At 27.1% G+C, this 14,695-nt stretch overlaps 1 protein-coding gene across 1 annotated transcript; it reads right to left on the bottom strand.

The window, feature by feature from the left end:
* Positions 1–3,085: 3,085 nt before the first annotated feature.
* Positions 3,086–13,291, bottom strand: LOC100162340 (dynein heavy chain 1, axonemal). Its single transcript, XM_029491434.1, has 14 exons — positions 12,731–13,291; positions 11,939–12,083; positions 10,509–10,650; positions 10,228–10,442; positions 9,988–10,161; positions 9,701–9,916; positions 8,348–8,607; positions 7,900–8,269; positions 7,431–7,778; positions 5,459–5,666; positions 5,254–5,382; positions 4,700–5,069; positions 4,040–4,172; positions 3,086–3,451 (listed from the first exon to the last, which is right to left on the bottom strand). Exons 1-14 carry the CDS (start codon positions 13,225–13,227, stop codon positions 3,344–3,346), a joined length of 3,315 nt encoding a protein of 1,104 aa, XP_029347294.1. The 5' UTR covers positions 13,228–13,291; the 3' UTR covers positions 3,086–3,343.
* Positions 13,292–14,695: the final 1,404 nt, after the last annotated feature.

The following is a 14,695-nucleotide window of genomic DNA, read 5'->3' as shown; positions in this document are numbered from 1 at the left end:
AAATTCTTCATGACAAAATCAAAGAAATGAAAAATGAAACGTTCAAATCATACTTGAGTGGTCTCACTGCGACGGTTAATACCGATTATTCGTTATAGAAAACCACACGACTCATGAAGAGGCCCCGTGTTCAGATACCACCCATCCGTAAGGAATATGGCACCTGGGCACGCAGTGAACAAGAAAAAGACGAAATATACGCTCGGCATCTTGAAAATGAATTTATGCCAAACATTATTGACTCTGAGCTCAACATTTTTCAATACCAACCACTTAATGCAGCACGTGAAAAAATCAAACATTTTTCGCCGTTAGAAATTGCTAAAAAAATAGACAGCAACTTAAACCCAAAAAAATCACCAGGCTATGATGAAATTAGTCCAAAAACACTAAAAACTTCCAAAGAAGGTTATCATTCATCTTACACGCATATATAACGCTATCTTGCGCACGGAATAAATTCCAGAACAATTGAAACTATATAATCTTAGTTCATGGTTGAGAGTTAATTTTTTTGAAGTATCAGTTCTTGAGTCACAATATTTGTCTTTGTTGTGCAACCTGTATATATTATATATATAATCGTGGGCATAGAAAACGTTTGAATTTTTTAATTTTTGAAAGCTAATGATAAGTAATAACATAATGTATCGGCTGATAAGTGATGATGAATAATATTTTAACCATGGCTTTAAGCCATGATTTTAATACATATCAACCAACCGTTCCTCCCCATTCAAACAAAAAAATGCTAAAGACCATTAAAATTGCCGGGCTTAATAAAAAAAAAAAATATATACAATTTAATAAAAATTGAAATTTAATCTTGCATATGTTGCATTATTTTCTAGCGTATTTTGACTTTTTGTTGCATGTTTGTATGCACATTTTACAATTTAAAATTTATATAAATCCGATCTTTAGTTATATTATAACGACGTATTGTGTAGTAGCAGCCTAAAACAATATTATGTTAACCCGGTCACCGAAATTGCAAAAACACTTTCAATGTTTGGGGAGTTTCTTGCGAATTAATTCACAAAAGGGCTATAAATTATAAGGATTTGGATACAGAACATAATATTCTATAAATTTAATTATAGAAAAATGTAAAGGAAAAAAATGTAAAAAGGATTAAAGAAGCCCCTTTTAAAGTAAAATATAAATAAATAACATTCCATACATCATATTATTATCAAATATATATTTTGTATTTGAATTAAATAAAAAAAAGGTGGGTAAGTGGATGTCTTTATGCTGTACAGTAGGTTACAAGTGGGTCACTGTGTAATGGATACTATTAAATTTGAATTCAATGATATAATATCACTGTATAAGAAAAACGATTCTGAGCGGAGACGGTTTGTCAGTCTAGGTATTAGACATACCTATTATAGGTAGGTATACTTATCTATAGTATTAAAAAAAATTGACCTATAATAGGTATTAATAATAAATTCCAAATTAATCATATCACAATATCCATCAGGTAACGCGTTATACATCAACAAAAAACCGTGGTACTATCATAGATATATAATAATATACTTTAGAAGTTTCAAGTACCCACGAATAATATTATACAATCACAACAAAATAACTAAAATAGTAATCCTAGGTTTTTAATATATAATTTCGTCCAAATTTGTACTTAAAATGACTATAAAAATAAACTGTGCTTATGTATTTCTTAGAATTTTCGGCAACAGAATTAAATATTTACGTGGAATCTTGTTTTAAATTTTCAATTCTTAGATACAAAAATTGAACATTTTATAAATTTTTAACTACAAAATAATTTTTCAAATTAAAATTTGATAAATTTTGTCAAAATTTGATCTTCAAATGCTTATAAAAAAAAAATTGTGCCTATGTATTTTTAATATTTTTCAACTGATATTGTAACAATATATCAGGAGCCTTGTATTAATTTTTTACACTTTTTGGCGCAATAGATAAAACTTTATTGATATTTATAGAAAAAAAAAACTAAAAAAATTGAAAACTTACAATGTCCGTAAACAGCTCAAAAAGAGTCAAAATATTTTCAAAATTGTATGGTGTATAGGAAATGCTAATATAAACATTCAGCAAAATTTTCATGTATCTACAGTTATTAGTTTTTGAATTACAACAAAATAAGAAAATCGCTACATGAGAAATCGAGTGAATATCCATTGTTGTAAAAATTTGAATTTCAAACGATTATAAAAATTTAATTTGAGTTTCTTGTAGACATTTTTTTTTTTTTACAAAGGTAGATTATCCTGTGAGGAATCTTGTATTACATATATCTTGTATTAAATAAAAAAAACACACATCATTGTAAAATCAATACATTTATCGTTCCACTCAGAATCTAAAAAAAACATTTTAAATTGGAAATTATTACTATAGTAGGTAGATAAGGTTTTAACACCTACTTTTTTGGGCAAATATATTAAAAACGTTTTCAAGATTAATAATATTAGCTAAGTCCTTTCAATCGATTTTCATCGATTTGAAAATCTATCGTTGGTCATACATTTTCTAAACTATGTTTTTATTTGCTATAATAATAGAAAACTTTTTCAGTTCTTGCATCATATGGACGTCTATAATCGTGTTACAATCGCTGTTCATGTTACATCATTTTTAAAGAAGGAGCGTATTGCGACCTGTTAAACCAGGCTTCACAACTAATGTAAAAAATAAAAGAGACATTGAAAAAAAATAGATTTTCTTGAAAATTTAATTTTTCCGAATTTAGGTGCTGGCGTTACCTGTTGATTGCCTTTTCCGTGCATATTTCATATGTTTTTGAATTTTGTGGTGTTAGGAATTCCTATCGAATTTCAAAACTAAGCTAGATAGTAGACGTTAAATTTGAAGTGATTTACTAAAAATAAATGATTAAACATTGTATGATGTAAATTGCTTTGATGCAATTGTTGAATTAAAAAAATAAGAGTGGGGTGGTGAGACTGTGAAAGGCCCCTTGGTGTACGATGTCATATAATACCTATATTTAAAACACTTTTTCACCACTGAATAATATGGTTGATTATAACTGCAGATACCTAAGTAATAACGAAGTCAACAAATATATTTGTTTTGAAAAAGTTTAAATGCATTTATAGTCAAAAATATTTTGTATCCATTAATGCTTTATAATATAATATTTTTATTTTTGACGAAGACGTGAACTATCCAGATTTATATCATAAAGATCGTTATGGAATATTTTTAGTTAAAATAAAATAATTTTTATAAGGTATGTACAATGTATCACATATAATATTGGTTTACTTCAAACATATAAATAAAAATATTGAACCGTAAGACCGTGATCATGGCGTGTGTATTACTTAACCACAGAAGATAATTTAAGTGCGTTTTCAACTTTATTTAGTTGAACGTTGCCATTGATTAATTGGTCCAATAATCTTTTATCCGGACAAGTCTTCATAACCTATAATAATATATTACACAAAAATATGTTGTGTTAATAAATAAATAATATTTAAAAATATTTTTTTTTAAATGAACAATCTAGCTCATATGCTAAGGGTGGAAGTTGATATGAAGGGGTTGATTAAGCTGTCATCCATTAACGACATTTATCTTGATTTCTTTATTTATTTTATTATTATTACCATTTAATTTTGAAATCGATAATTAGAGATATGGTTTATTTTAATTGAAGTAACACCACTTTCTATTTAAAAAAAAAAAAAAATATATTAAATTACCTACATATTAGTGAGTAATTATCAACATTGGCGGCTGACGGCTGTAGGTTGCCTAGTGATTACTGCATAATAATATAGTAGGATCATAAATGATAAACCAATAAATAACCATGTACATTGTGGATTTATGGGGGGGGGGGGGGGTCCAGGACACTCCCAGACACTGATATATACATATATGATTAATTACTTAATTAATTTCATAAAAATAATACATTTGTAATACTTATTATTTTTTAGGACTCCCCCCCCCCCAGAAAAATTTTGAAAAATCGCCACTGACTATTTTTTTTTCAGTAAGCTCTTACCCAAGGTTTATTCATAGTGAGTTTCATTATTCGACTCAATATTCGTTCAACTAAGTTGAACTTTTTATTTTCCACAGGTAATTGATCTTTAATGTTAGGATCGTCAAATATTGGTTTTAAATACATCCATTTCCTAAAAATTACTTGTTGTCAATTAAAATTAAATTTATTCGTTACAATAAAGACAAAATATAACTTACTTTAAACAATTTATAATTAACCTTAAATAGATCTACTTAAATAATTATCGATAGTTACTATTTATTTTTATCATAGATATTATATTATTTTTTAAAAGGCAGCTGCAGTGACTACAACATAATACGATGAAAATTATTTTCAAATGAAATTTAAACATTATGAATAGGTAGTTAATCGTAGCCCGTAGGTAAATAATTTAAGTAGAATAAACACCTACGAACATAAATATCCAATGTTGATAAAATTAACTTGAATAATTTTAAACATATTGTCATAAATACAATTCTGACAAGATTAATAAAGATCAATAATCAAGATTTATATTTATTATTCGTACCTAACAATTTACCAACCTAGACTAAATTATTATATATGGCTACCTATATACATCATAATGCAGATATTAAGAAATGTCTATTAAAAATCAAGTAGGTACTATCAAGTAATCAAGTATAATACTTTTGAAATTCACTCCATTCTTTAATAACATCTTTTGAAAGTCTTAAATCATGCTCCCATTGAGTTAATGGCTCTTCAAATACTCCTTTAAACGAACATAATGATAGCCGTTGAGTTATCAACATATGATCATCGAGCATTTGTAATTCTTTATCTGATATTGTTGAGATATACATGTCTTTATCATTATAAGGCAACAATTTTAACTTTACACCATTCCATTCGTCCATCATTTTATTCAAAGCTATTTCAATTGTATATTCTTTTGAAGCATTGTCTGATATTTCTTTTATCTCTTCTATATAGTTTTGAACACCCAATGCCAAACATTTTTTAAAAGTCAGCGTTGGTGATAATATAACTTTTATTCCTAAACACATAATTTGTATTATTTTATTTAATATTACTAAACGTTAAAACATATATTATAAATCATAATATGCGGATGCTATAGGTAGGCAATTAGGTTTAGTTAGCCAGATAGGTATGAGGTACCTACCTACTATAGTAAAAGGTATTGTACCATACTACTATGATAATTAATAATTATTCACCAGTTTTATCAAAAAATATATCCCAATGCCTTTGCTTCATCCCTTGAGTTAGTATATTTTCCAATAAATGTATCATTGGTTTATACTCTTCAATTTGTGTTTTTATTTCATTAGCTACACTCAAAGTACCTGCACTCATTAAAAAATAAATATTTGTAAAAATGTATAAATTAAAAAATAATTAAGGACCATTTATTATTGTTACCAGGTATTTCAGCAAATAGTTCAACAGATTTTGTGACAATGTTTAATAAATTGTTTAACAGAGGTTGTAGCGTAGATTTTTCTATATTTGTTAATGGATTTTGCAACCAAGCATTTTGTAATTGAAAAAACTCTGAAGCACTCAGCCATAATATTTTATATGGTTCAAATTCGTCCACCAAATGATCGACATTTTCAAAGGGTGTTACCTAATTATACAATTTTAGAATAGATTAGTAGCATCATTTTAGTTGCCAATAGGTAGAGTGGGGCATACGTTTTGACCGACTCAAAAAGGTACCTAACTTAAAAGAAACCGCTCCATAAACATTTCTAATTACTTTTATATCAAATTACCATTCCTATGTTACATATTTTTTTACTCTTCACAATGAAACTCTTTATGATAACGTAATTTACAAAATATATAAAGTATAGGTACCTATCTAGCAGTTATTTTATAATAACAATCTTTTATTGAAATCTGAGGCCTGCAAAGAGGTTGTTTTTAGAATTTATATTAATTTAAAAAATGTTGGAATAAAACAATTACACATAACACATACGTTACAGTGGCGGATTTTAAGTGCAGGAGGGATGATATTACATTGAATAAATATTTTTGTTTTTTTAACAATTATATATTTATAGTTTGATAAAATCATTCACTGCAGTATCGGTTATTTCCGGTAATCGGTTATATTATTGGGATTTTCAATGATGAATTTATTTTTCTACCATTATTTTTAATAAAAATTGTTTCTTCCGAAAAGGACGATTACAACACTATTCCTGTTATTTCATACTATTTAAATGTTGGTATAGATGTTTGACCGCCAAGAGTTGATGTTGGTACTACGATAGTCCAATGACGAATATAAAAAATCAAAATTAAGTACTAACTACTAAGTAATGTGTTTTTCAACAAAATTTCGTCTTAACTATAAATTTACAGTAACATTAAATACACATGGAAAAGACAAAAAAGGTAAAAATCTCAAATGTCAATATTCAAGCTTTATGTGATTTCCCTGGTTGTCATATTCGGTATAATACAAGATCGTGCATTTTGCAATTTTTATGTAACGTTTTCGAAGTATCATATTGGTGACCAGGGTGCTTAATTATAAAGTGTTAAGTGGTCATGTGTTTGAAAAATTTAATTAATGGAAACATATAATATATGTTGTTGAATCATTTACCAATCACTCATCTCTCGAATTACACAAAAAAAATATTTTTTTGATGCCAGTCATTTTTCCAACGTCTGACCTAACCCATGCACGTCTATTGATCAATAATTAGATACCGGAAGAGCCAAACAAATTTCAGAAAATAGAAACAAAATTAAACCAATTTAATAAAAGCTATTACTACCTATTATACTTAAATTTAAATTTCAGGCTAAATTATTAAATCTTGGCTTGGCTATAATAATGTCGCCGTCGAGTGATAGAGATGAAACTGTAAAAAAAAATAAATTATTTAACTTATTAAAAACTTTAATAAAAAAGATAATAATTTTAGGACCCTCCATCCTAAGAAAAGGTTGAAAATCCACCACTGCACACATATACACACACACACACACACACACACACACACCACAACTTACATGCACGCCCCCGACTCCCAAGCGTCTATATGACTATATATAATATAAATATATTTCGACTAAGTTTAAATTTTATTCGTGCCTAATAACTAACTAATTATTAATTACGGATGAATTATCATTGTGATAATAATTTCCTAGTAGGTACACAATAGTTACAATATAATATTATAAAAATAGGCATGTTTTTTTCACCAATAAAATATAATAATGGTTGAACGACCAACACCGGTGTCCGGCCTGCTTTTAAATGCTGAAATTCCCCCCTCTCTAAATTGGTTATTATTTGTTAGCAAACTATTGATCTCAGTAAATAAATAATAATAAAACAAAATGCATTGTATATAATTGAACTGACCGTATGACCAAAAAGTTGTTGTCTTAGGTTTAACGTTTGACTAGTTAATTGAAGGTCTTTAATTAGTTTCCAATTTTTGTTTACTTCTACCGCAATCTCATTTACTTTTGACAAATTATTTTCAATAGTTAACTTTAAAATAATACTACTTAAGTATTCTACATTATCTTGTAATAATAATTCATCTTCGAATTGAATTTTTTCAAATTTTTCAATATTGGTTGTTATATTTTCCAATGTCTCTTTTATTCTTAGCTCAATCTTATAAGGCCAAATTTGAGAGTCATATTTTAATTTTAACTGTTCATCATCTACTATCCACAAAAATGTATCCAACATTTCCATATCCTATAAATATTCAATTTACAACAATTATGGCATTGGTAAAATAGTGTTATTATGTATATAAGTAGCTTAAATAGTTCAATACTTGTTGTATTATAAATATAATATTATGTTAGTTACCTACCTTAAATAATCGTCTTACGATTTCAGACTGATTGCTAATTAAAATTGGCAAGGTATCTATCCATTCTCTTATTTCAAATACTTGTTCTATTGATGTTGGAATTTCAGTAAGCTTCAGATACATTCTTTTGTATTCTTCGCAGCATATTTCTATTTTCTCAGTAGTTAAACTAGCATGTGTTTTCATAATTAAGTCTGCTAAATCAATCCGTTTTTTTACTAATGAATGTTTCAATGATGTAATGCTTATGAAAAATAAGCCAATTGTAATAGTCTCTGGAAATGTCTTCTCTAGTTTTAACTTCATTTTTATTTGCATTGATATTTCTTCTTGTATTCTACTTAGTGATGGATTACTATCAAAAAATGTCCTTTTAAAAACAATTAAATTAAATTGTGTTATTTATATATTTTATATTAGGTACCCTAACGAATTTCTTTGTACTAACTTTACATATAAGTCCACATCCATATTAAATAAACTTAAAAAGATATTAAATTCTTTACAGTATGCTTTTAATGGAATAATAGCTAAGCGAATATTATTTTCAATATTAGATTGCAGCTCAGTGATTTTTGGTTCAATCAGTCCTATTGACGTTAAATATGGTTTTTCGGCAAACTTCATGTTAACGAGTAAATATGGATGAATAGCTGGTAATTCGTGGCTTTCAAGTATCACGCGTTTAAATAAACTTACAATAACAGTCTGTAGAATTCATAAACGCATTGTATTATGTCCTAATAATATAATATTATAATATATCATCAGATACTCTACATTGCATCTATTACTTATATAAATAAGTCAAAAAGTATTTATTTTATTTTATAAATATATACGGACAAGTCCCTTAAAACAGATATTTATTTATTTATTTATTTCATATTTTCAAAAGATAACAATAAATTACTAATAGTAGGTACCTATAACTTAATATTATAATATAACATTAATATAATTAGATTGAATACAAAGGATTTTAAGAAATATCACTTGAGTAGGGAGCTTAATAATTAAATTGTCATTACAAGAAACGTCAATTACCTAACAATATGAAATTATAAACAATCTTTATTTGAGAACTAAACAAGATATTTGTTATACTATACCTATTTGTTATTGAAAAATATTATTGTTCAACACGTTATTCTTCCTATAACTTAGGTACATTAAAAACAATGTATTCTCAAAATTACAACTTATAAAGAATACAACTTTTTTATCAAATGCAATTTTTTTTTGGTTTTATAAAAATTTTAATGTCAGAAAATTGTGCTCAAATTATATATTTATAGATTCAAGATACAAATTATGTATTAAAAAAAAAATTGAGTGAAGAGCGATTTAATAATTTTGGTACAAAAAAATAATAAATTACGTCTAAATTACTTACCTATACAATAAGGTCAATAAAAACGAGCATGACATGGCAGTAAAATATAACCTAAGTTAAGTTACTTCCTCAACACTGTATATTATAGGTATGTAATATAATTATTACTGACAGTACATTTTTTTTTGTTACTTTATAGTTTTAAGGTAGGTATAACATTAGGTGCCTATAAATATATTGGCACCTACCTAATATATCTGAAGCATCTTGGATTTTATTCAAAGTGGGTACAGGCTAACTTTATTTATTAAGCTTATATCAATAAAAATCAGTTAAGTTAAATATTAAGTCAATGAAAATGTAATTTAAAAAAGTTAAAATTAATTCAACTAACTCAACGTTAATCTTTTAACTCGCTTATGCACAGACTTGACAGTACCTATACATATAATTCATATAACATACTTCAAATGTATCTGGATCAGTAGAATAATATGCTCCATTTTTGTTCATATTGAGTATTACAGAGAATAATGGAGGTGTGCAATCTTCAAATGGTGATTTATTCAAATCACTATCCCACACAAAATCATCATTAATACCTTTCATTGGAATGCAAGGTTGTTCGATTAGTGTAGCATACCCTTTTGCCGAATTTATCACTACCATTCTTAGACGTTCCTATACAGGTATTATACAGTATTATAAATTTAGATAATGTAGGTGAGCCACGAAAATACACAATTTCTTACTTCCATCATATACTTAAGAAGTTCCATCAATTTTCGTAATTTGTGGATCGATGATTCATAAAGCTTCATTTTACTTATTGAAATATCAAACCAACAGTTTTTCATATTTTTTAATGCTGAATAGCATTTGAAAGTAATTTGTTTTATCCAATAGTTCTTAAGCAAATTAAAAGTCTAAACACAATACATTTGTTGAGATATTTATTGCATATTTTAACTATAGTTACAAAAAAAAATTACTTCAAAAATATTTTTTAACTGTATTGTTTCAAATTCTTTTAGTGTTACAGCGATTGGAAAAACAGTGAATAAAAGACGCGTATCTTTTATAAATATGTTTTCTACGTTAGAGTCACACAGAGCTGTAAAAACTTCAGGTAAATGTAATAATGAATTTCTATTGAATTCTTTTTTTGAATTTATAAATGCTTTATTTGTACTCATTGTTAATCGTGCTGTTAAATATTATAAAACAATAAATACACGGTCATTTTTTAATTCAATTATTACTATTATCGTACTAGCTGGCTTTCTTATGAATTGTTCAAAACGAAAATTTGGTACTTTCAGGGTATTGTGGTGGTCTTTAGTCATAGATATTAATAATTTAAGCCTTGAAGATAGGCATGATTCTTGATAAATGTTATTAATTTGTTGAACAATCTATATAAAATATATAGGTAATTGAGAAGATTTCAATACGACAATATGTATGATAATAATATGTACTATAATATTTAATAATATGTACCTATTCTATACATTTTCATATGAGCAAAACAATTATCAGAATATACTTCTAGGAGAGAAACCAAAATATATTATGTTATGTGATATTGTGACATTGTTTAATGTTTATTTCGCTAAAGAATGATAAAATGCAAGTGTGACGTGCGTCTGTATTATAGCTCTACGTTAATATTGAAAATCTATTATAAAAAAAAATGAGCTCTTCAAATACCTATATTGATTGTTATTTTATTATTAAAAAATTTCTATTAAAACGGTCCGCATCAAATAGCATGATAATGTAGTTGACTATCTCACTAAAAAAAAAACAACAACAAGAATCGATTTAATATATAAATAAAATCTTCTTATTAATTATGTGTTTTAAAAAAAAAAATTTAACTTGTGCGTATTGGGGTGTTGGTGGGACTGTAAGTTACCTAATACCACTGCTTACACTCACTCACAACTCACACCACGCCACCGTTGAGTGCTAGTCATACACCAAACATATTTTTAATTAAACAATTTATCTGTTTTCAATATTTTTTACCAATCGTGAACTAAGTTAACACAGGTCAGTCGATCGTTTGTTATGAATGTAATTTGTATTTCATATTTTTCATTTATTTCATTAAATTTAAGGAAATATTAAAATGCCTGGGTACCTACCTACCTATTTATTCATATATAAATGCTTCTGGGGCCTATCTCTATTTGCAAGTGACAAGTCGTTACAGAGGCGTATTTAGGATTTTGTCATGTGGGGTAAGGGGATATATTATTCAGTAGTCCCGCTTTTAAAGCTAGTCGTCTTAAGTTAACTCCAAAAAATGTTGCCTATTATATAGAGCCTATAGGAGGGGGGATTGATCCCCTTGACCCCCCAATTCCCTGTAAATACGGCACTGAGTCGTTAGTTATATACTTACATGTATCTACTGTTGATTTTTATATAATATTAGGTAGGTATAGGTAAAATATATTGTTTGGCGTGCTCTTTAATAATTGGCAATTGGCTGCCGAAGTTAATCGAAGAAATTATTCAGGTGCCGAATTCACTTATATACTTATAACATAATTAATGATTTTGGTAGGTATATTTTATTATTTAATAAAATAAATATTATATTGACTGAAACATGTTAACCATGGCCATTTTTTAAAGCTGTTCGGTAACTTTGAACCCACAATAATATTTTATTATTTTTATAATCCTTACGATATTTTTATCTTTGTTCATTTTATTGATATGTTGACAGTTGAATATTAAACGTAATATTTTTTTAATTGTTTCATCTGGTATTACGTCTGAAATATACTTGGAATGTTTATCAACTCGAACTTTATTAAGATACATAGACCACCTAGAATAAAACCATATTATTAAAACTTTTTTGTTTTTATCATAATATATATACCTCCTACTACAGAAATAGTCTGGAAATAAACGAAAGGGAGCACGCAGGGGGCATTTCCCTATGATTTTAGTTAATAATATTTTTTTCTATTCTTAAGTGATTATAAGTCTTATAAAAAAAATAAACTTTGACCTTTAACTTTGCTCCCCCGTCCGGCTTATATTTCTGTGTGTTATTTAACATATTTACACTCACATAGAGTAGCAAAAGCGTCCATAAAAAGTGACAGGTGTCAGGTTGGTATTATCGTAATTTAGATTTTTTTTGTAGTTATTGTACTATTAAAACTTAAAAACAATAATATGTGTATTTTTATTAGAATATTATTTTAAACATTATTGCTTTTAATAGAATAGTCAACATCGCAAAATTTTTGTTGAACTATTAACACTTTTATTTTCGTAAAACTCTATAGCTATAATATTTATAGTTCATACCTACGTATTTATCAAGTACCTATACCTATGTGTGTAATATTTTACACCCATACGATTTTTGATGAATGACACTTTCGCAACTTACACATTGAAATAGATAGGTATATAAAAGTGTAAAACAGATGAATATAGGATAATATTATTGAATTATCTTACTTATACATATCTTCACAATACTCCCGTCTTAAAATTGCATATTTGATTCTCTTTACGAATTCTCTAGGATCTTCACCTTTAAAGTGAATTTGTATTCTAGGTATTCCGTTATATACTTTGGTTGAATTGTTATCCAACATAACAACTAAATACTTTTTCAATGTCGAATTATAATCAATTATATTAGCATCCATCCAATTGTATTTTTTAGAGGACTCTTCATTTGAATTAGTAGGCAAGTAAACAATCGCAGGTACCGGTAAATTAATTCCATTATTATCTTTTTTTAACCATTCATCAGGATTTCGACTATCAAATTCAACATTATCGTAATACCATAACGGTGTAAAATGTTCTTTATTCGTAATTATTACATTAGAATCAACAGGTATGGGCACTAATTCATTATCTCCGATGCTATATTCTGTTAATAGTTGAGGAATTGAAAATTGTGCGTATAACTTTTTCAAACGTTCAAGATTAACGACCCTCAACATAATGTCTGAAAGTATTTCATATTTAATATAGCCATATAGTATGTTTATGAATTATCTGTTAGAGAGTTTTAATACCCCTAGTAATTTATTTAAAAATATATAAATAGTTTAAGTATGCCTCTGTACCAGAGGCTCACAAACCTTTTTACTTCTTTTTTAACCCTAGGAACTTTTCAAAAACTCTGGAATCACCCTTCAGTACCACGGTCTACGGCCCATGGGTATATTTCTATTTTACGGCTCAGCTTTCCAGTGGCAGGAGTTGGGTTAATTGTATTTACCCATACAATTCTTTAAATCCTTGGAACAAATATGAAAACTACTTGTTTTAAAATTGGCTTAGTAGTTTTTCAGTTTATGGAGGATATACAAAACACGCGCTGTCACATGATTATAATGTATTTATAATTATAGTGTATTTAATAATCTTATAAATCACTGGAATAAACTAAAAATATTTTGTTTTGAAATAGAATAATAATTTTATTAGCAGGGGTTTTGCGTATGTTAGTCGTTAGGAAGGGGGACCATCTAATTATTAATCGGAAAAATACCAGACCCGGCCGGAAAAATGTCCTAATCCTGCTTTGGATATATTATCTATATTATATTATATTACGAATATGGAAATTGTGTGGGAAAATACACTTTAATAGCAATTATGGTAATTATTATATATAGGTACCTTGTACCTACGCTATTTTTTTTGAAAAAATAGTTTAAGGGTATTACTAATACTATTTCTTGTAATATTGATGGGTTATAAGAAGTAACACATTACTTCCAAATTAGATTAAAAAAAAGGTGGGTAAGTGGATGTCGCTCTGCTGTACAGTAGGTTACAAGTGGGTCACTGTATAATGGATAGTATTAAATTTGAATTCAATGATATAATATCACTGTATAAGAAAAACGATTCTGAGAGGAGACGGTTTGTCAGTCTAGGTATTAGACATACCTATTATAGGTAGGTATACTTATCTATAGTATTAAAAAAAATTGACCTATAATAGGTATTAATAATAAATTCCAAATTAATCGTATCACAATATCCATCAGGTAACGCGTTATACATCAACAAAAAACCGTGGTACTATCATAGATATATAATAATATACTTTAGAAGTTTCAAGTACCCACAAATAACATTATACAATCATTACAATCACAACAAAATAACTAAAATAGTTATTCCAGGTTTTTTAATATGTAAATTCGTCCAAATTTGAACTTCAAATTACTATAAAAATAAACTGTGCTTATGTATTTCTTAGAATTTTTTGGAACAGAATTAAATATTTACGTGGAATCTTGTTTTAAATTTTCAATTCTTAGATACAAAAATTGAACATTTTATAAATTTTTAACTACAAAATAATTTTTCAAATTAAAATTTGATAAATTTTTGTCAAAATTTGATCTTTAAATGCTTATAAAAAAAAAATTGTGCCTATGTATTTTTCATATT

Source organism: Acyrthosiphon pisum, chromosome X (assembly GCF_005508785.2).
Source record: "Acyrthosiphon pisum isolate AL4f chromosome X, pea_aphid_22Mar2018_4r6ur, whole genome shotgun sequence".
Taxonomy (NCBI): Eukaryota; Metazoa; Arthropoda; class Insecta; order Hemiptera; family Aphididae; genus Acyrthosiphon; species Acyrthosiphon pisum.
Note: the sequence above shows the minus strand (reverse complement) of the source record. Positions and strands in the feature narration are given on the sequence as shown.

What these genes read in the sequence shown, in the direction of transcription:
- LOC100162340 (XM_029491434.1), bottom strand. Translation starts at nt 13,227, where the DNA reads ATGTTGAGGGTCGTTAATCTTGAACGTTTGAAAAAGTTATACGCACAA. An exon ending in TGAACAAAGATAAAAATATC is followed by an intron (nt 10,651 to 11,938) that starts GTAAGGATTATA and finishes TATTTTATATAG; the next exon opens with ATTGTTCAACAAATTAATAA. An exon ending in CTGATCCAGATACATTTGAA is followed by an intron (nt 8,608 to 9,700) that starts GTATGTTATATG and finishes TGAATTCTACAG; the next exon opens with ACTGTTATTGTAAGTTTATT.